The sequence below is a fragment of the Poecilia reticulata genome, chromosome 18 (assembly GCF_904066995.2).
Source record: "Poecilia reticulata chromosome 18, P_reticulata-male-v2, whole genome shotgun sequence".
Taxonomy (NCBI): Eukaryota; Metazoa; Chordata; class Actinopteri; order Cyprinodontiformes; family Poeciliidae; genus Poecilia; species Poecilia reticulata.
In genome coordinates, this window is record NC_088847.1 from 11,524,976 (window position 1) to 11,547,609 (window position 22,634).

Genomic DNA, 22,634 nt, shown 5'->3' on the forward strand with positions numbered 1-22,634 from the left:
GATAAATAAACTCCCTCACTTTTATCTATGAGAGGCTACATAAACCTAAATATTGCTGTTATTTTTTTTATTCTGTAACTTTACTAACGGGACCGCATGGGTATTTACATGGATTTATTTGAGCAGATTATGATCATCAACATATGGGGGATATGACAAAGTAATTTACATGTTTTCCTGATGGAGGACTATGCTATATTCATGTTCACAAAGATGCAGAAAATCATACTTGATTTATTTGGCATTAAAACAATTAGTAGGAAAACCAAATAAGACATTAATATTATTACTATCTGGTTGATAGTGGGGTGGGGAGACAATTGGAGGAGCGGAGGGGGGGGGCTGGGGAGCACATACTCTTATTATTTCCATTTTTAGTAGTTAGTTTTCTTCAAATGGGCTACATGTATCTTTTTTTCTTTTAATATTTGTCTTATGTTATATGGGTTGATGTAAATTGTGACACACTTTAGTCAACTGTTGTTTTAATTGTGTTATACAAATAAATTTGACATTAGCACTGACAGTGTATCAAAACCCAAAGCTACTGAGCTGTACAGTAAAAAAAAAATTCCACAATTTAATATCAAATCAACTTTTATTTCTTAAAAGATGTTATTTACAAAACACACAAGTTGAATGGTTCACAAAAGTCATTAAAAGCCCCAAACTGTATATCTCTGGCAAATTTACACTCAAAAGTAATCTTTACATTTTTTCCAACATTGTTTCGTCCGACTGGAAGGAATATTAACAATTTGGAGCAGCCCAGCCAGAAGTAATGAAACATAATCCTAACCATCTAACCCAGGGATGGGTAATCCTGGTCCTGGAGGGCCAGTGTCCTGCAACTCTATAGATGTCTCCCTGGTCCAACACATTTGAATCCAACAGCTGAATCGCCTCCTCCGTGCAGTCAGGTTCTACAGAGCCCTGCTAACAACCTCATTATTTGACTCAGGTGTGTTGAAGTAGAGACACGTCTACAAGTTGCAGGAGTCCGACCCTCAAGGCCTGGAATTGCCCACCCCTGATCTAACCTGTGGTTTGTTTGTTTTTACAAAAAAGTAAAACTACCATAAAAGGTGAATGAACTAAGTTGAGCTTCAATCTCATTTTAAAAACCTTAGCAATTATTCTTACATTAAAGCAATTGAGTTCAAACTCTAAAAAAATCTCAATCTAAATGGATTAAACATGTCAGATTTCTATTAAGAATCTGTATCTAATATCATATAATGCATATAAAAAAAGTTTTCCACAAACAGTAACAAGGTCCAAATTACCATCAAGATTCTGTCACAAAAATCTAATTTCTGATTATCTAAAGGTTCTCAACAAGTGAGCAGGTGACCAGATAGTTTGTTGACAAAGTTGTGATATCCACATCTCCATATGAGGTGAAAAATAGGCAATCAAACTAAAAAAATCAAAAATGAACGCACTGAACCATTTGCATTCAAAGACACAACAGCCAGCACAATATTATTTTGCTGAATTTACCTCATGATAAAGGTTTCCAAATTCCTTTAAATTCTGAGTTAAGTACAAAAAAAGAGATCCTGTTAACCCGAAAGCAGGATTCTTATTGCATCTATGAAACAAGAAGAAGAAGAAGAAGAAAAAAAAAGCAGAATGTCAAACAGTTTTTCATTGAACATTAATTCCATTGTTTTTCACCAAATCATCATGTGGAGAGGCTAAAATGTTCTTTGGGGCCCCTCTAAAATTAGTTTTTGGGTACCTCTGATCTAGGACATACTAGACCAAATCTAAATTGTATAGTTTGTCCTTGTTGTTTCTTTCGACTCTTCCTTCGTGGATCTTTGTTTTTACCAGATTGATTTCCACCCTCTTGTTGTATTTCTACATCAGTTGAGACTTGTGTCATTTTCTCTGTACTGTGTTCAGTCACATTTGTACTTTCATTAACATTTTCAATGTTTTCACTCCCTGTTGAAAACTTTTCATCACTTTGGATTTGTTGCTCCAACAAATCTTCTCGTTTCTGCATCAAAATACTGTTTGTCGTCTCCCCATCATTGGTTTTGCTATTATTTTGGGGGTTAGTATCTATTTTAGCTGAAATTTCTTGTGTCACTGAGTTAATGTTTGGCTGTATGTCACCCTGAAGATTGTTTTGAGTATCTTTTTCAAGTCGAACAGTTTTCTGATTGCCTTCACTCTCACTTTCAAACGTTTCTCTTGCTTGGAACCTTTTATCATTTTGGGGTTTCTCCTCTTTTCCTTCTTTCTCTGCATGAGACGTAGAAAAATATTTTTGTAATTTGTCACTGTTTTCCATTTTCCTAACTTCATCATAGTTTTTGCTCTGTTGATCCTTATATCTTTTATCAAGTACGACTTTTATTATTTCTTCATCTCCAGATCTCGCCACAGAAATAATGTTATATTTTTTTGCTGCACTGCCACGTTTTGCCATATGTTGGCTTTGTTTGAGATTATTTATACCTGCAGAGTCCTGAACTTCAGAATGTTTATTATAAATTGTACGTTGTTCTTCCTGCAGCACATCCTGATTTAGTCTATCTTCATTAGTATTAGCTAAACTCGAAATTTGGTGTTTCACTCTGGTTTCAGTGCAGTGACCTTCTGGCTTTTTTCCTTCATTTCCTCTTTGATCACTCCTCTTGGTTTCCTTCTGCTTACAACTTAAACCTTTTGGACTATTTTCACTAAGATTGTCACTGACATCTTGTTCGCAGTGCAACTTATCACACTCTTTGTGAGGATCATCAACAACTTTTTTGCTTTTTATTTTGTCATTGGGCACCTCTTTCTTTTCCATTTTTATCTGGTTCTGAACTGTTTCAGGGTTCTGTTGAAGATCATTTGTTTTCTCTGAACCATTCTGTGGTTTATTTCTGCTCTGTCCATCAATGTCTGACCTTAAATTTAGATTATCATCAGTATTTATTTCTGACAGTTTTCTGTGTTCAGTATGCTTTTTGCTCGTTGACATGAACCTGCCATCATTAGTTCCAGTCATTTTGCTCTGTTTATTTCCAACACCAGCCCCTGTCTTTATTCCTCCTCTGTTTTTAGTTTTATCTTCGACTCCTTTATTGTCAGTCCTAGCTGCTGCATTTTCACCTCCCTCTCTCTGTGGTGTCTCTAAGGTCGACTTCAAGTGTCCAGATGTAGATGCCCCACAGCTGTCTGCATCCAAAGGGTCAGTAACTGTAAAAAACAAACAAACAAACAAAAAAACAACAGAAAAACACACAGTCAGTAGTCTTTCAGAAATCTAATCTATAAACAATGTTTAGAGTCTTACTCTTCTTGTAGAACAGCAGATAAGCTCTGGGAATTCTAGTGAGAGTGACGTTAAAATTATTTAAAATTATTTTTAATACATCAAAAATAAATTGGATACAGAAAAACAGAGGAGGACTTACTTTTCCTCATTATCCACTTGGAATCGCTGGTAACCATTCTGTATCTCAGAACAGAAACAAAGTGTTAGGAATATTGTATCTAAATGAGATAGTCAACCAGGAATGACAAATACACACCATTGTGACCGTACTGTCATTGAAGGTGTACCATTTGCCATCTTCCTCTGATTTAATTTCAGCCGTGTAATGTCCACTTCTCAGCTCACCAGAATGATCCACATATGCATAAAGCTGATAGTGCTGACTCTGAAAATACAGGAAGATTTAATGACTGAAATCAATGGAAAAAGGAGTAAGAGCTTAAATAAAATATAAAAAAATGTACCTTATTTTTTGTAGTTGGTATCTCCAGGGTGTACGGAATCTGCACACTGCATTTGATTTTCACATAATCCATGTAATGGTAGTCAAACTTAAATCTCTTCAACAGAAGTATCAAAATATCTGGATGATGATGCATTTGCAATTTCTAATTGAAACACACATGAACATGAATAGAAACTAAAACAATCAAACAAGCAAAACAATGCCAATTTAGAACATTTAATTTTTTTTGTCAGAGTTTCAAGAGTTCAGAAGAAAACAAAATTCATTGTCAATTATACCCAAACCCTAAATCTGTTTCTTTGACATTGTTTTACTTAGTCCTGCAGGGCTGGTCCAACGTTTTATGGGGCCTGAGGAAGAATTTTGTTTGGGATCCCTCTTCCTGTTAAAATGTCTCCACCATTAACACAGATTCAATACAAATTTGGGGAAATGTGTGTGGGAGATAAATTTAACTCGTTTAACTTGAAAGCAAATGTAAACATTTGGTCATTAACCCTTTGAAGACAAAGTCTAAATGGCCATCCCAGTCTCTCTTCTCTGTGCGTCAGCGCTCGCTATGAAGCCATGTAGCAAAACTACTACTAACCTTGCACACACCACAAACTCTAACTAACACACTTATAGTCTAAAAAACCCATCGAAACACTCTTAGTAAAATCCACAGCATCGCTTCACCCTAGTCCCTTGCCGTATCCAAATCCCCCCCCCTTGTCTCTCTCCCCGTGTCTCCGTTCTACCTAGCAACAGACCGTCAACTCATTTTCATTGGTTGTTTCGAAATGTGGTACATTTAGACCCCACAAAATAAGACGGAAATGATCAATCTTATTTCTGGCTTTATTTTGAAGTAACCACAAAACCAATATAAAAACACCACTTTTATAAATTTTGAAGTCCGTGCTGTCCAACAGAGTTGAAATGAAAACTCGGTATGCCGTCCGTTATTACGAAGCCTTATTAATGCGTCACATGCTTGTATGCCGCACGGCAGCTAGCGACTGCACGGGGTTAATTATGGAGATACTTTTGTGAACAAATCTAGCTCATACACAAAGGAAAAATGCACATATAACATCTGATTGTTACTATGTTAACCCAGCAATTAGTGAACATTTTTGTTTGAATGTTTTCAAAATAAACTTACTAGAATGTAGCTGAATATATGTACATTTCAGTTGTCTACTTAGGGGATTTCACTTGGTGCCAGTTTATCAAATTTATTGGATAAATTTTGTGCCCATGATGTGCTCCAAGATCTAGCAAGTGGCTATTTCAAGTATTATAGGGGCTAATTTGCATGAATTTCTTTTTTCATAACATTTGACTAGATAGCCATCTGGTCTGGGAGCTTTGCCACTTTGCATTGCTGAAACAGTTGATGACTCCATTAAGTGTGAGGGGTTTATCCATATCTGTCCTCTTATCAGGGCTTATAGAAGGAGTATTTAACCTGTCTAAAAGAAATTTAATATTTGAATTATTCTCTGGGAATTCAGATGTGTATGTGTCTGAATAAAATTTCTCAAAATCTTGATTTATTTCAACAAGCTCAACAGTTAGCTTATCAGAGGTCTTCTGGTCTGAAATGAAATGTGCCACAGACGGACTTTTGGTTTGGTGGGCCAGACAGCCTGCTTTTTCACTCAAATGTGAAACCTCAGGATCTGATCAAGGATTGCTCCATATCTTGTGTTGATAAAACATTGTATTGCATTTGTAAGCAAAGTCTCTCTTTGTATAGTGCAGAGGAGGATGATAATAATCCTTATTTAACCATATAAAAAAAATCCTTGTTGAGATATATACGGTAATCTCTTTTTCAAGAGGTACCTGGAAGTATAGCAGGACAGTTTACAAGTATCAACAGAAAAATAGATAAATTTAGTTTTAAAAGCATTAAAGCATAAAATATTAAAAACAGATAATTGAAATCATGATTTTCAAAAGCAAAGGCAGTCTCTTCTTCACGGTCTTTCATCAGTGCTTTTAGTTCACAGAATCAGTTTAGACTCTCATTGAAAGTCATTCCAAGCTTGGGTTGCAACATATTTAAATGCTCTCTAACGCAGATCTGCCAAACTCTGGGAACAAAGTCCATACTGGGTGTGGGACTTAACCATAAAAACAGTCAGATAAGAGGAACCGGTGTCTTGTGGGAGACTGTCAACAAACAGAGAGAAGGACGACCTACAGCTGCCGATATTGAATGTCTACATAGACATTCAATATCCTTGCTTTTCTACCCTTGTTTTTCTATTTTGTTAATAAATGTATATTATTGCACTCCTAATTATCACTTTTACTGTCTCCCACAAGACACCGAGTCAGATTTTTTTTCCTTTAAAATTATCTATAGCAGTATAGAGTCTTTTCACAAATATTGTCATCTGTCAACAAAGTTGAGTCAGATTCAATTTGGGGCGCTTGATTAAAGGGGAAATCTAAATCCAGAATTACTGGTAAATAATCAGACTTCATGATGGCTGAGTATTTGCTTTTTTTTTTTTTTTACTAAGGATAGGAGGGTTTTCCCTAATAAAACATAATTAATCCTAGAATATGACTAAAGAACATGTGAAACGAATGAGAACTTGTATACATGGGGGGAAAAAACCCCAAAGGCCTAAATATTAAATGAAATGAAATTCAGTTTATTAGTGCCAATTCATAGCAAACACTTTAAAGAACAAAATCTTTTAAATTCAAACATACATGCTAGTTGATCAAACAGTATAGTATTTAGTCAGAGTGATTTAAACAATTTCTAAGGAAACCCAGCAGATTGTATTGAGTCATGGACTCGCAGGATTCACTAATCCAGTAGTGACAGCAGGAATTTGCTTGAGTTGAGTTGTTCTAGGTGGGGTGTAGGGCTACAAGAGCTCCCTTAAGTCAGACGTGTTTAGAGTTTAAACACGTGAAAACAATCAATAAACCTTAAATTTTACCCAAAAAAACAACAGGAACCAAGGTAATAGATTCCTGCCTCCTTGTTTTCATTTCATTTTCATTTATTGTGCAATTAATTGATTTATTGTTTATCGCGACAGGCCTACTTTTTCTCATAAATACTCAAAGGCACTGTTCTGAGTCTGCTACTTCCTACCTGACCTCAGGTCTCACTGCATGTCTGAAAATAAATCCACAGTTAGCTAAAGTTATGGCTGATATGCCTAGTTACCAAACCTGTTTGATGCCCCACTATTAAGCTTTATGAGCACTTATATTTTTGCCTCAAATCAACTGTTTCAAATTAGGAATTTTATTGAGAAAAATGTTCTGATTACACCATAACTCAGCCTCTTCAGGTAAGTTTACCAAGTCATTCTGGGGTGGGTGAGTACATTTTCAAATAATATATAAAGACTTGTTGTACGTTTACTTGCGTAAAATTCCCTGAGAGGTTTCTGGCTTCTGTTGTGTTATTATTAAATGACGATTTCCATAGATTCTCAGGTTTGAGAGCTTTCAGATTTTGAAGTAAATAACATTATGGAATCTTTAAAAAAATCCAATACTCACAATAGAAGAATCAGTTTTGTCATTGCACTTATTGCAGTACAGCTGGTTCTCTCCACAAATTTTAGATTCTTGGAAATATTTTTGGACTGCATCAGTCTGAAAAATTGAAAAACATTTAAAGAAACCCTGCTAGTCAGTTAGACTGCTGAGCAAAAAAGAAAAACAAAATTAAAGTAAGCAGTTCTGCACTTACAACAGGATAGCACTGAATTTCACTGAGTGTCAGAGGTAGACTCCAAAATGGTGAATGTGTCTCTGTTTTTTCTCCACATTTAGAGCATGTATTCTTGTGAGTCAATACTCCTTGAAATATCTGAAGGCGAAAATTAAAAATAAAGTAACTACAGCAACAATAGTAATGTACCAGACTTTTAAAACATTACTGGTTTTACAGTCATTCATTAAATTGCTTTTGGATGTTAAATGTTAAGAGCAATTTTATCACCTCTGAAGCTTTAGAGCTGGAACAACTTAGAATCTTGTCAAAACACTCAGCAGCATCATGTTGTTCATTCACTGTGATGACAACAGAAAATAATTTAAATGTTTCTTTACTTTCACCTTTTATTTACTTAATTGAAGTTGCTTATGAGTTGCCAGCATGCTGCAACCAAGCATGCTGCATTTTTTAAACATTTTATTTAAAAATGTATGTTCCAATAATTGCAAAAGCTACTTAAAAACAAATGAGTTTTAAGATCAAGTGTTACCAGAGTAATACAAGTTATTCTGTTTTACCTTTCTTGATGCCCAGGTGGTTTGTAATCTCCTGGGTTGAAGCCATTTTATTTGTCAAAGTGTTAAAGACAGAGTGAAGATGATAATCAATACATCCATGACTGTCTTGTGAAGAATTTGACCTAAATAAACAGATTTCGGAAGAGATAAGGAAAGATATGAGCTGTATTAAATGATGTGCAAACATTTCAGATTACACATTCTTGTACAAACCCTTTCACAGCTTCTCTGAAGTCTTTAGTCATGTACAGCACCTGCAGCACACTGTTTAAATAGCAGGTTGCTCCCTGGTTCTTCAAGCCATGGTACCTTGGCTTGCCTATGGAAAGATTAATAACTTTTGTCAACATAAACAGTTTTAATCCTCTGATGTGTGAGTGAGTGATTATAGTCTTCCATGAATGGGTCTTTTTTGACCCGTGTTGCTATACATTTTTTATGATACTTTTGTCATTTTGATTCAAAATAATGTTTTGTATAATACTTTCTGCTGTCCTTTATTTCACACAAGAGTTATTTCATATTTGAAATATTTTCATTTTTCACTTTTTTAAACATTTGTAGAACATTTTTAAAACTAAATGTTAAGAGCAATTTTACAACAGCAATGATGAAACAATGTCCATTATGTGTGTGCAGGCATGGAGGGTGGGGGGGTGAGAAAGAGCATGTTTCTTGAAACTAACTAGCTAACCAAGCTAGCTAGCATTACTGTCTGTATTCTATTATGCTGTGTGTATCACGCACATGAGTGTGTGTATGTGCATGCATCCATCCATCCATTGTTGAAGAAGATTTTAGGTTATAATATATTTTAGGAAAAATCTCTGGCTCTTCTTCTCACGGATCCCAGGTTCTCCCGGTGGGCCAAAGTGAAGCCACACAGAAAACGAGTGTTGACGTCACAGAATTTCAGAGTTTAATCCAATAGAAGACAACGTATGTAATTACATCAGAAACTGCAGAACAACAGAGACATACATTCACTTACCTGAGACAAATGGAAAGAAAGAAAGAAAGAAAGAAAGAAAGAAAGAAAGAAAGAAAGAAAGAAAGAAAGAAAGAAAGAAAGAAAGAAAGAAAGAAAGAAAGAAAGAAAGAAAGAAAGATTTTGATTTTTAACAACATTTATTTTTCAAAAACAATACATTTCAGCATTATTTACTTTAAACATTCACATAAACATTGAATTAAAAACTAGTTTTCCATCACTCACGGAGCACACAACATTATTAAAGCACCACAATGACAAAAAGTCTGTTAAGTTATTCATCATTGTAAAAAACATAAATTCTGCTTTTACTCTGTTCTTTACCATCAAAATAAACATCTTGTCAACCTTTTCCCCCGTGATTCCATTTAATTTATTTTTCCTGCTAATATAAATTGAAAATTTAGCCTGTCCAATAAGAAAATTTAACAACTTCCACTTATTGGCTTCCTTTTTTGTATAACCTGCACCAAATATAAAAGCTATTTCAGACCAATAGACACCACATTTTTTAAAAACATCTTTCAACAACAAAAACAATGGAGAGAGTCGTTTACAATCAAGAAACATGTGAAAAGTAGTTTCTATTTCTTCACAGAAGGGACAACGTTCACTTGTGTCTTTTTTAAATTTTGACACAAAACTGTTAACACTCACAGCACCGTGCAGAATCCTCCACTGTAAATCACTTACCCTCTTACTCAAAGGGGGCTTATAAAAACCCTCCATATAGGTTTCTGGTTATCTCCTACTTTGAACTTATCTCTCCAAACAGTATCAGTTCTTCCACTTAATTGTTTCTTATTTAATCCTTGAACAACCAATTTGTAAAAAGACTTCCCATTCAATATGCAAAATATAAATTTTTTTGATTGAGCAGAAGAGGCCCTGTCAAATCTGAGAAATCAATATTTAGACCCATCTCTGGAAAAGGATCCGTAGAATCAGGGAGTTCCTCTCCATTAGACCAGTCCACCAGCATCTGTTTTTCATCCAAAGTCAATTCTCCGAGCCACCGGTCTAAAATAGTTTTCATGACTCGAATTGATTTTGTCCCAAGCAGGGAAGCTGTCGCCTCTGCGTTTTGAAGTTCTGGTCCAGCCGTTTCCACAAGGTGTCTTAATTTCAGAACTTTATTCTGAAGCAGTTTTCTAGATAATCCAACTTCACCTTCTAAAGCCAAACGTGCTTCAAAAAATAAAGGTTCTTCTAAAAGCCAAAACAAAGACACCGTTGGTTCCAGTCTTTTCCATTCGAAAAGTGTCCAAGCTCTAAACACACTTTTGTAAAACGTTGACATTTCATACAAATGCAGCAGTTTACAGTTTAGTAAAAACAATGAACCATCTAAACCAAAACCTCCTACTCTTTTCAAAACCATACTTGTTATTGGTTTCCAAAAAACATCCTCCTCCCTCCCCATTAGATATTTTTGAATAAACTGTAACCTGAACGTGGCAGTTCTGCTCTCTAGATGCACCAACCCCTGCCCACCTTCCTCTTTGGGTAAGAAGAGCACTGCCTGAGATACCCAATGTTTGTTATCCCAAAAGAAATTAAGCATACAAGATTGAATTCTATTAAGTAATCCAACAGGTGGTTCCATACATGATAATTTATGCCACAAAAACGAGCCAATTAAATTATTTATGATGAGCACTCTCCCTCTATAAGACATCTGTGGTAACAACCATCTCCATTTCTTTAACCTTCCCTCTACTTTCTCCATCACTCCCTCCCAGTTCTTTTTTTCTGTGTTCTCATCTCCCAAATATACACCAAGATATTTCAAACCCCCTCTTTTCCATTTCAATCTACCTGGAAGTTGAGGAAGCCCACAAAACCAACTTCCTATTGCCAGAGCTTCACTCTTAGCCCAGTTGACACGAGCGGCTGATAATTTTGAAAAAAGATCAACAATTCTACCTAAATTATTCACTTCATCTTGATTTTTGACAATAACAATGATATCGTCGGCATAAGCGGATAAAGAAAAAGATACATTGCACCCTGGTAAAACCAGTCCTTCAATATGTGACCTAATTTTCTTTAACAGTGGTTCAATAGACAGAGCATATAGCATTCCGGACAAAGAACAACCTTGTCGAACACCCCTTGTAACTCTAAAAGGTTTACACAGACAACCATTAATTTTCAGTACACTCTCAATGTTTTCATATAGAACCATAATCTTGGCAATAAATCCAGAGCCGAGACCAAACCTCTCAAGCACCTTCCACAGGTAACGGTGCTCAACTCTGTCAAAAGCCTTTTCCTGGTCCAAAGAAACTAAACCAGCATCACAACCTAATGATCTGGAGACGTCCAAAATGTCTCTAATTAAAGAAATATTATCAAACATTGATCTGCCAGGGACACAGTAAGTTTGTGTTCGATGAATAACTTGATCCATCACCTCTTTCAGTCTGTTTGTCAGCACCTTCGACAACAGTTTATAGTCTGTACACAACAGAGAAACAGGTCGCCAGTTTTTAATCTCCTGAAGATCACCTTTCTTTGGCAGCAGAGTGAGAACTGCTCTCCTGCAGCTCTGTGGTAGAAATCCTTCAGCAAAACTTTCTTCAAAAACCTCCAACAGGTCAACGCAGAGGTCAGACCAGAAAGCTTTGTAAAATTCGCTGGGAAGTCCATCGATGCCAGGTGCTTTTCCTCCTTCCATGCTTTGCAGTGCAGCATGAATCTCCTCAAGAGTTATAGGTTCCTCCAACTCCTTGGCAAAATCCAAAGAAACTCTTGGAAGATCATTGCAAAAGTCGTTGAAACTGTCTTCATCTTCAATGTATTCAGAAGTGTACAGATCTGCATAGAAATCTGCTGCTCTCTGCCTGATGTCGCCGTCTGCAGTTAAAAGAACATCCGCAGTAGATTTCAACCCATGCATAAACTTGCACTGTCCTTGCTTTTTCTCCAATGAGAAGAAAAACTTGGTTGGAGCATCCATTAAAGCAACTTTCTGAAATCGACATCGAACTAGCGCTCCCTGTGTCTTTGAGCCCAGCAAATCAGCCAAAGCAGCTTTTTTTGACTTGAGGTTCTCAAAACAACCTCGATCTCCTGTGGATTGTGCAGAAGCCTGCAACTCCACTATTTCAATCTCCAGATCTCTAATAGACTTGGTTAAACCAGATGAAACATTGACAGTGTACTGTTGACATAGTTCCTTAATTTCAGTTTTCCCACGATCCCACCACTGTCTTAAAGATGCAAAATCCTCTTTTCTCGTTTTGTGCACTCTCCAAAAAGAAATAAAAGTCTCCTTAAAATTAGTATCCAATAACAAAGCAGTATTAAAATGCCAATAGGCAGATTTATGTTTGATATTGGCAACAAAAACACTACAGGAAACCAACGCATGATCTGAAAAACTTACAGGATGGATGGTACAGTTTTTAAAAATTCCAAAATTGTGTCTAAAACTATATATTCTATCCAATCTTGCTGCAGAAAAATAATTATCTGTATTTCTAGCCCATGTATATTGTATTTTTTGAGTGTGCATTTCTCTCCAAACATCAACCAAAGAAAATAAATCAATCAACTGTTTCAAGAAAGTTGTTGAGGTTGGATGAGGTTCGAAATGATTCCTATCCAACTGATCGTTTTCTGTACAGTTAAAATCTCCACCCAAAAAAGAAAATCATCCGTATCACATTTACATAAAACATCTTCAAGTTTACGTAGAAAAAGAACCCTCTCTCGTCTTGTATTTGGAGCGTACACATTTATAAAGACAATATTAAAACACTCATATTTTGCTTTCGCTACTAATAATCTACCTTTGATCACCTCCTCAAACTGATAAGACACTGGTAGAAAATTTTTTGAAAACAAAATTGCAACTCCCCCACTGGCCTGGTTTAAATGACTCATAATAATTTCTCCTCCCCATTCTCTCCTCCAATCTATCTCATTTAAACAATCACTGTGTGTTTCCTGTACCATCAACACATCTATATGTTTTAAATTCATTAATTCTAACATACTAACTCTTTTCTTCACATCTCTGGCTCCATTCAGATTTAAAGTAGAAACTCTAAAATCACTCATTACCAAAGATGGAAGAAAAGCCACTAAAAGAAAATACAGAAAGTTAAACTTCAAAACCATCATCTTTGTTGAATTCTTGCTTAAGTTTCCCAATCAATTTTTTTAACCGGAAAACTTCTTTCTCGTTGTATCCTCCTTTTCTCTTATTGTTCAACTGCGATCTCACATGCGTAAGAAAACATTTTTTGTCAGGAAAAAAATCTTCAACTCTCACATTTTTCATATTTTTTGTAACTCTCAAAAAATGTTTAACATTTTGCACACTATAACCTTTCCTGTGTTGACTTAGACCAGGTGAAGAAGGATTGGCTAAACTATCCTCAGTCCAACTTTCTTCATCACCTTCCTCTTCCTCATCCATATTACTTTCTGACTCTAAAACTTTCCCTGAACATTCCAACTCTGTATCTCCTGCATCAATTTCGGTTTGAGAACCAACAAAACTTTCAGAAGCTTTTCTTTTATTAGACATTTCAGAACCCCCTTCCTCTGGTGTTTGACTACATCCCTCCATCCCTGTTTCTTCAGCATTTGTCTTTCTCTGAAAAGGCGTTAATAAACTCTGACTTTGTTCTTCTACACCGTTATCTTCCCGTCTTTCTTGTGGATCATTCGCCATTTTTTCCCCATCCTCTGGCACATCTTTTTTATGCACTTCTCCTTCACTTTGAGCATTATTCTCAGGAATCAGCCTTTCTGTATCTCTTTTCACTGCACTCTCTGAACTTGCAGCCTCAGCTTGATTCGGCAGATTTTCACCTTCTTTATTTTGACTTCGCGCCTTATTTTCTGGTGATTGTTTTTTCCCAGGACACGCCCGAACCAAGTGACCGACTTCCCCGCAACCAAAACACACCAAAGTGCCCGAGTTTACATAAATAGCATAATCAAAATCATCTACTCGCACATTAAGCACTAAGTTAAGATCTTCATTCTTTTTATTCAGAATCATTAGGACTTGTCTTCTGTGAGAAACAACGTGCTTTAACTCCGGAGATTTACAGCCCGACGGCATTTTCCTGATCGCGGAAACAATTTTCCCATGACGCGACAATTCTCTCACCAACAAATCATCACTAATGAACGGGGGTATATTTCCAATCGTAACTTTTTTAGCCGGTGTACTCAATGGGGAAACTGGCAAAAAAACATCATTCACAATAATGCCTAACTCAATCACTTTGTTTGCCTTTTCCACGCTGTCAACAAAAATGACCACAGCGCTGTTCATCCGAGCAGCAGATTTAATGCTGCTATAACCTACAACTTCTCCTACCGCCAAACTACAATCCTCTACCGTCATAGTGGGACTAATGGGTACGATCTTCAAACCATGTTGTCTCGTAAGTTTGGTCAAATCCATTTCCGGCATCTTGCCAAAAGGCAAAAATGCCGGTGTTACACTCAGAAATGTAACCAATTACACTCGACCTAACTTTTCAACGATACTATTTTAAAGAACAAAACCCATAGAAAACCAAACAAAAGTAGAACAAACAAGCTAGAAATTCCCAATCTCTCAGCCCTCTCACCACACGCTCCTCCACCAACTCCCAGCATGCAGTGCGAAAGAAAGAAAGAAAGGAGAAAAGAAATGCAAAGACGTCTTTGGAGAATTGCAAGAGCAAATCTAATTTGTTACTCCTGTGTAGAAAGTTTTATAGTAAAGGTGTATTCTTGTCTTTAATTTATTCAAATAAGGTGTATCTTTGCTCATCCAACCAGGAGCTGTCTCTGACCCTCTCTAAAGTTAGAAACTCCCTGCAATTTGTTTCCAAGATCAAAGGCCATTTGTCCCCTTTGTCTAAACAAAGTGAGAGCAGAGAACTCCTGAACTTCAGCTTCAGAAGGGAGACCCAGACTTCCCTCTGCTACTTGTTTCATGTCCTCTGGGGGGAACCCCAAGATGTTCCCAGGCCAGCCGAGAGACATAGTCCCTCCAGCGTGTCCTGGGTCTTCCCCAAGGCCTCCTCCAGGTGGGACGTGCCTGGAACACCTCACTAGGGAGGCATCCAGGAGGTATCCTGACCAGATGCCCAAGCCTCCTCAACTGGCTCCTCTCAATGTGGAGGAGAAGCGGCTCTACTCTGAGTCCCTCCTGGATGACTGTGCTTCTCTTTCTCAGGGAGAGCCCAGACACCCTTCAGAGAAAACTAATTTTGGCTGCTTGTATCCGTGATCTCGTTCTTTCGGTCATGACCCATGACTCATGACTCATCTATGGACTCATAGATGAGGGAAGGAATGCAGATTGACCGGTAAATCAAGAGCTTTGCTTTTTGACTCAGCTCTTTCTTCACCATGATGGACCGGTACAGTGCCTGCTTCACTGCAGACGCTGCACAAATCAGCCTGTCGATCTCCTGCTCCAGTTGGGGCAGTACGTCCTCCCCGACCGGGAGAAGCCACTCTATTCTTTTCCAGTTCATTTATTTATGCGTTTACTAATATAGCTATTAATTTTTATTTTATTTATTGAAATGATCAAAGAAAGAACACATTGAACAACAGGTTTTGCATGTCATTCAACACACTCTCTCTCTTTTGGTTTTCTTATTCAGGGTGTCAGATACACATAGGGACACACACAAACACTCACACAAATAATACACATGCACAATAAAGTATAGGCCAGTGTTTCTCAACCTTTTTCGGGCCAGCGCCCCCCTAGCCCTAATCCAGGTCCCTCACCGCCCCCCACCAAAAAATTTGTAAGCTACTTTGCACTGAATTATTTTATTATCAATGTTACTATCATTATTGTAGATGTTTTGAATCGGCGCACCGATTATGTTTTCCCGTACACTTCAGCGCGCCTTACGCTCCTTCACCTCGCGCACATAACGAGGTAAATGTAGCGAGTTTTGCCCCAAACGTATCTGCGTCTGGAGGAGTGGGATTGGGGGGCGAGCGTATGTTTCTACGCTCCTTCGTGGGGGCGCCGATTTATGTTTTCGCATCCACCTGAATAATGTGTAGTTGCGCTCCTGCCCATGACATTTCAACAATATTATTTTACCTTTTATCTGGAAATAGTGTCTGTTTATTCTTGCCATACAGTCTCTGTATTAATTATTGCTCAAAAGGTCTTGCCATACCAGTTTATTCCTCCGTATTTACTTTAGTTTCTTAGTTTATTCTTGCATTTTGTTCTTCATTCATTTCCATTTAGTATCATTTGATTAATATTATCCTCTGTCGGTTTATTGCTATGTTCACTTTAGTTTCTTTCCTGTTGCTAGATTTATTTTATCGTTTATTGACCATCAGTAATCTTCACTCATCACCTGCTGCGCCGCCTAATCATCATGTGTTTCACATCATGTGTTGATTTTTTCACTATTCAGCGTCGGATTCTCTGTTTTTATGTCATAATTCACATCTAGTTCGTCGCTCTGTTTTGCCCGCTTCTCATGTTTCAGAATTTTGCGCATTGTGCTCGGAGTTTTTTTGTTTGTTTTTTTTTTTTAACTCCCTAAGGTGCAGGGCGGTCGGGAAACATATCGATGGGGAAAAGGCAGACTTTTAAAACAACAGAAACAATTTCGGTATTCTGATTATTGAAATTTAAAAGTGCTGTGGTACCGTTGTTCCATCAAACCCGTTTCATGTCGGACCACTTGCAGCACTGTGTTAACGCTATAAAATGAACGCTCTCTATCGTGGAATCACCCATGGAGGGATTTCTTTATTTAAATGGGTTCATTTTTCAGAGGGATACAAAGTGAGGGCATTGTGATTTTAGTAATTATATGTTTATAAGAGCGATTTTCTGTTGTCCTTCCATGGAAGCGGGCAGCCTTCAAACGGAAATAAAACACTTTTTAATATAAATTGCTGCTTTGACATGATCACAGAACTGCCAAAACATATGTAGCCTACATAAATACCAGACAAAGTGAATCACAGCAGCGTCATCAGCCGGTGTAACGCTGAACTGATGTGGAGCGGAGCTGCGCCATGAAGCTACAAACACTGAATAGAAGAAGAGCTGCCATCAATACAGCTGCAGCCAAGCATGATTTAATGTTACACAATACAGTTTTACCAAGTTGCTCAAAGTCTAAACTGGTATTGTTGTGGATTTGAGGTGTAAAGTTTACCTTCGACCAAACGCCCCCCAAAGGCATCCCAGCGCCCCCCTTTTGTAAAAATGTCCTCCAGCGCCCCCTGCCGTCCTCTGAACGCCCCCTGGGGGGCGGTACCGCCCACGTTGAGAACCGCTAGTATAGGCAGTATGTTAGCTAACTTGGTTAGATAACTGGTGTTAGCTTCGGAGAAGGCTAAATATTTGTGACAATAACGCTGTCACAGTACACAGGATTGACACGCACACACATGCACACACACACACACACACACACACACATTTGTGAGGTAAAAAATAAAGATAATATTTGTATGTAAGAGTTCTTGCTGTGCAAAATATTATTTCTCCGGGGTGACACATGGGACTCGATGTACGTGTGTCACAAAAAATGTGTTCCTGACTGCCACAGTTAAGAATCAAAGATTCCCATTAAATTCCATTCATAGGAAATGAATGCTTAAGAAATTTATATTGTAAGAAAGGCTGACAGGATTCAATTATGCCGCATGAACTGATCAGTACATTATTGCAAGAGAACGCAAAACAAAGAAAAATACTCCATGTCCCCCAGGGGACTCTGTAGTTTTTCACCCATGGAGGTCGGCATTTTTTCACTGATGGGTTGATGACGCATTTTGGTCCATTCTGTACTGGAGTCTACAGGGTAAAAACAGGAAGGCTAACTTTACCCGTGTAGTTGTTTATCATATTGGGTTTGACTGGTGTAATTTTAGGTAATGCCACACTGTCACTATCACTTGTGATAAAAATAAATAAATACAAATTAAAACAAATCTGGGGCTGCACAGTGGTGCAGTTGGTAGAGCTGTTGCCTTGCAGCAAGAAGGTTCTGGGTTCAACTCCCGGTCCTGGTCATTCTGCATGGAGTTTGCATGTTCTCCCTGTGCATGTGTGGGTTTTCTCTGGGTACTCCAGTTTCCTCCCACAGTCCAAAAACATGACTGTTAGGCTAATTGGCCTCTCCAAATTGTCCCTAGGTATGAGTGTGTGTGTGCATGGTTGTTTGTCCTGTGTGTCTCTGTGTTGCCCTGTGACAGACTGGCGACCTGTCCAGGTTGACCCCCCCCTCTTGCCCAGAACATTAGCTGGAGATAGGCACCAGCAACCCTCCCGACTCCACTAAGGAACAAGGGTGTAAGAAAATGGTAGGATGGATGGAAATTCTGTTTTACTTTTTTAGCTTGATCTCCGAGGGACCTGATCTGCTGTCTGCAACATTTTATCGAAAATCCTCTCAAACCACCAAGCAGAGCAGCAGAGATCTATTCAGACAGGGTGGCGAGAGAAGTCTTTCTGGTCACCAGCTCTTGGTGACTGAAATATTTAGTAAGTATAATCCCATCCATCCATTCATTCATTTTCTCTACACCTTTGTCCCTAGTGGGGTCAGGAGCCTGCTGGTGCCTCTCCAGCTAACGTTCTGAGCGAGAGGCGGGATCACCCACAGAATCTCATTTGCCTTTCAGTCTAAAATTGTGTGAATTGTTGAACATTATCCTATAGCTTGACTTTGTTAAGCTTGTTTCTCTGTAGCCAATGAAACGTTTTGTTTCATAAAACCATGAAATATGTCTCTATAATACACGTCTCAGTTTAATATATATATTTTGTCTGTTTTTCAGGGGCTGTACCAAAGAACCAAGCATCTGATTCAGAACACCAAAACAGTTTTAAGAAGGCTCAAGGTTTGTTTTTTTTATATTTTTAAGCACTGAGTGGTTCTTAAATCCTGACTTTGCTTTGATTTTTTATTATTGTGAATGTCTTTTCTAAAAAATCCATTGTATTAAAATGTATACTGTGCTGTTTTACTTTGTTCTAAGAAGGTTTCATGTCTTTTTGGTACATATGTATATATAAATGTGATTATCATATTTTGTTGTGGGTAGTCTTTAATGTTAATACTATAAGATTTATACATTCTTTGCCAAGTATTTTTAAGTGGTCATCATCGGTTTTACAATTTATTACATTAGATTAAAATGTGTTGTAAACAGAAGACAACTGTTCCATGTGAAAACAGTAAGTGTGGGGCCAGGTTGGCTTTTCTTCTACAATTTGTTAAAACATTGGATTAATATCCCATGGTAATGGAAGACAAATGTTCCTCATGAAAACCTTGGATTCCAATAAAATTGCTGCTATGTTAGCGTTTCCACGGACCTAGCATAACCATTATATAGCTTTTTATTTTTTAATAAAATGCGAAAGTCGCCTGAAAGAAGTCAACGGACATTCAAATGAAAGTCCGCCGAAAGTCTAATGGTGGTCAATTTTGAGGACGTTCGCCAGACGTCCTTTGGAGTTTCATTTGGACGTCGCCGGACGTTCAAGACAACCTTCAGTAGACATGCTCCAAACATTCAATGCTATAGCTGGGTGTCATTCATTGTTTCATTTACAAAGCTGAAGGCAGCAGCTGCTCCTACGGCCATCTCTGTCCTCTTCCTCTGTTTGGTCCTACTCCTCATTGCGTTCCAATTGATTTCAATGCGCTCCGGTTCAATTTGAAAAGGCTTATAACAATACTCATCACTGTTTTGGCTGGAGGACTCATGCAGTTGGACCATTACACATCATTTACCCAGAATACATTGCAGTGTGGAAAAATATGGTGACGTGAAAATGTTTTATTAAAATTGATAAAAAAACTCTATTGTTTTTACATCTAAAATAAATATTTCCCAAATAAGGTCTATTTTTATAACTAATCGTGGATATCTGTAACATGTTTTTGAGGAATGCCTGGAATATGAAGTGATGAATACATTTCATTACAAAAATATTCCAAAAACATGACCGGGTCAAAAAAGACACATTTAGGCATCAGAGAGTTAAGCACTGCTGAAGTCGCTTCAAAGGCAAAGGCTTCCTTACCTCGTTGGCGTTTTTTTGTCATGTCATCTGATGATGGAGTATTACCCACTTTGGCGGTCTAGGAATGCAGCGAAATTTTGGAACTCTTTAATTTTACTAAGACAAAGAATTTTGGTATAAACGTATCCTTAATTTAGCACTTATCGACATCCAGCTTTTGTTACTCTCTCAGCGACGTGTACCGACAGCAGCGAAAACATCTAATAGTTTCTATTTCGCAGGCATTACTCCACAAGGGAGCGTTGCGTTCAATGTATTTGGAAAATTAGTTTCCACACTATCAAATAAAGAAGACCTTTGAGCCTAACAGCCTGAAAGAACTGAAAGTAAAGTGGCTGGACACTTTTTTCCCCTCGCATTTAATCATGACAAACTAAAACGAAACAAACAGCCCCTCTCTGACGTGAGAGTCCGCTCACAAACAAAACTCATCAGCTGCTTCTTTCATTTTATACACAAGCTTGAATCTAGGAGGGACGCATCTCATCATCTGTGACAACAGAAAGAAATAATGATATACCAAGTAGTTGTTACTGGCCTAGACGGGCAAAAGATAACGATCGACCTGTGCGACAATGAGAAAGATATGCAGCGAATAACCGTGCTGGAGCTGAAGCAGAAAATAGTTGGGAGGATTCCGGGTATCCCAGGTAAAAAAAAAAAAAGAAAAAAAAGAAGAAACCTGTAACTTATTCTTAAAAACACTGCGGTGCTAAAAGGGAAATATGTTATTTAAAAAGTATCATGTTTTAAAGGCTTTTGATTTGCGGGACTTTAGTTAGACAATTTAATTCAGAGGTTTTTAAGTTTCAGTTTTGCATAAATTACTATTACCCTGCTTTTTTATGTGGTAACCTATCTTAAGAGTCATATCTCTAATATGCATTGATGATGGTGAATAAGTTACACAAAGTGAGCGGAGCAAGTCATATTTTGGTTAATTATTCCGCAGGTCTTTTGTTCCCCGAATAACAATTTATTTTCTCTCTCTTTTATTTTGCTATGTATGTTTACATGTTTGTGGGAGCAGGAAGGACGATATCCGACATGAAGTTGATCTTCGGAAATAAAAGGCTGGAGGCAGACGACACAAGATTGTGTGAATACGGAGTCATACACAAGTCTTCAATCCACATGGTGATCTCTCTCGATGGAGGACCGTCTCTTTGACCGCAAAGGAAGAGCGACCGCATCTTTTCTCGATTTTTCTCCTTCAAGTCATATGTACATTGTTTAATTAGACGTTTAATTGATGTTATAAAAATAAATTGTCTTTTCATAAACTACATTCAGTTCTCGTATCTGTGTCATTTTTTGGTAATAGCTCAAATTCTTAGGTCTATGATTCATAAAATCGAATAATACAACTGAGATTTCAATACACAAGTTTCTGCAAACAAACCAGTGACTAACAAAACATGCATGTTTAATATTTATGTACGATCATCCTGCTCCAGGAAGTGTCGGAGGATGAATGGCAAATGATTTGCCGAATTTGGCCATACATTTTAATAATGTTCCCTTTGTTCCTTTGTTGTTTTTAATTATCTCAGGTTTAGGCTTTACACACAGAAAGAGTGCTGCACTGGAATATGAAGCGATGCGCAGTTCAGTTTGCATTTTGCATGCGCGGTTCTTCATAGCTTTGTTTAGCTGAACCAGAAAAATCCGTGAATAGTAATCGATATTGATACAAGTTTCTTCCTCTTTTTTACATTGCATTAACTATAACAGGTTTACATAAGATTTTACCGTGTGCAGTCAGAGAAACGGGGTTAATTCGTCCCGTTCCTGAAGGGAGTGGTTCACTTAGGGACCATCACCAAATTCTAGTAGGTCGAAACGACAAAGAATCAAAAGCTTCTTTCCAGATCACGTCAGCATTGATTTAGATGTATCGAGAAAAATCAGCGCTGACTTGTGTTACTATACTGGAAAATAAGACAGAGCAATAAAAACAACAAGAAGAAAACACGTGATGTGATATATATATACACAAGCAAAATCCTTCAAATTTGATATTATATATATATCTGGGTATCCCTGACCTTCAGGGTACCCCAAAAATGCAATAAATAAATAATAATAAACTCAAACTACATCTAGAATTTAAACGTTTGCATGTAGTGACTGAGAATAATTTTGTATTTAACTGGTCTGATAAAAAAACAACAACAAATAAACAGCCCCTTCTCCTTTGTACAGAGTGTCTGGGCTCTTGATAAACGATTGCTCTCTGTTCCTGCACCCATGCAGACCAGCAATTACCAGTGATTGCTTTTAAGGTAGGCCAATGAACCTTGACCCCACTCCTAGAGTCCACCAATATATGCATTAATGAGAGTAAGAATAAAATAATAAGAAGAATAAATGTTCATTTCAATTGAAACATTGTTAGTGGTGGCGTTGTTCTTCACAAGAAGACGGGGGAAGCAAAATATGATTTTACACCCCTGCTTCGGTTCAGCCATAGAGAGGATGTCTGTTAAATATATAACCTAAAACAAATTTTTTCCCGCGGTGCCTAACCACAGCTCCCTCCTCTTCATTTAAGTTTCGATAACAAAAAAACACGTGA

The 22,634-nt window shown here is 37.5% G+C and overlaps 1 protein-coding gene and 1 long non-coding RNA gene across 2 annotated transcripts; one reads left to right on the forward strand and one right to left on the reverse strand.

Annotated features, from left to right (window-relative positions):
* Positions 1 to 579: 579 nt before the first annotated feature.
* On the reverse strand, positions 580 to 20,487 carry LOC145548936 (uncharacterized). The gene is made up of 11 exons (XM_081600056.1): positions 20,057 to 20,487; positions 8,223 to 8,328; positions 8,010 to 8,131; positions 7,717 to 7,787; positions 7,465 to 7,584; positions 7,272 to 7,367; positions 3,745 to 3,888; positions 3,537 to 3,665; positions 3,420 to 3,457; positions 3,299 to 3,333; positions 580 to 3,201 (listed from the first exon to the last, which is right to left on the reverse strand). The coding sequence occupies exons 1-11, from the start codon at positions 20,076 to 20,078 to the stop codon at positions 1,730 to 1,732; spliced, it is 2,355 nt and encodes a 784-aa protein (XP_081456182.1). The 5' UTR covers positions 20,079 to 20,487; the 3' UTR covers positions 580 to 1,729.
* An 18-nt stretch (positions 20,488 to 20,505) lies between these two features.
* Positions 20,506 to 21,344, forward strand: LOC145548937 (uncharacterized). The gene is made up of 2 exons (XR_014084882.1): positions 20,506 to 20,706; positions 21,087 to 21,344. It is a non-coding gene; the product is annotated as an uncharacterized LOC145548937 (long non-coding RNA).
* The last annotated feature ends 1,290 nt before the right edge of the window (positions 21,345 to 22,634 follow it).

What these genes read in the sequence shown, in the direction of transcription:
- LOC145548936 (XM_081600056.1), bottom strand. Translation starts at nt 20,078, where the DNA reads ATGACAAAAAAACGCCAACGAG. An exon ending in CCACCTGGGCATCAAGAAAG is followed by an intron (nt 7,788 to 8,009) that starts GTAAAACAGAAT and finishes TTGTCATCACAG; the next exon opens with TGAATGAACAACATGATGCT. An exon ending in ATGACAGTACGGTCACAATG is followed by an intron (nt 3,458 to 3,536) that starts GTGTGTATTTGT and finishes TCTGAGATACAG; the next exon opens with AATGGTTACCAGCGATTCCA.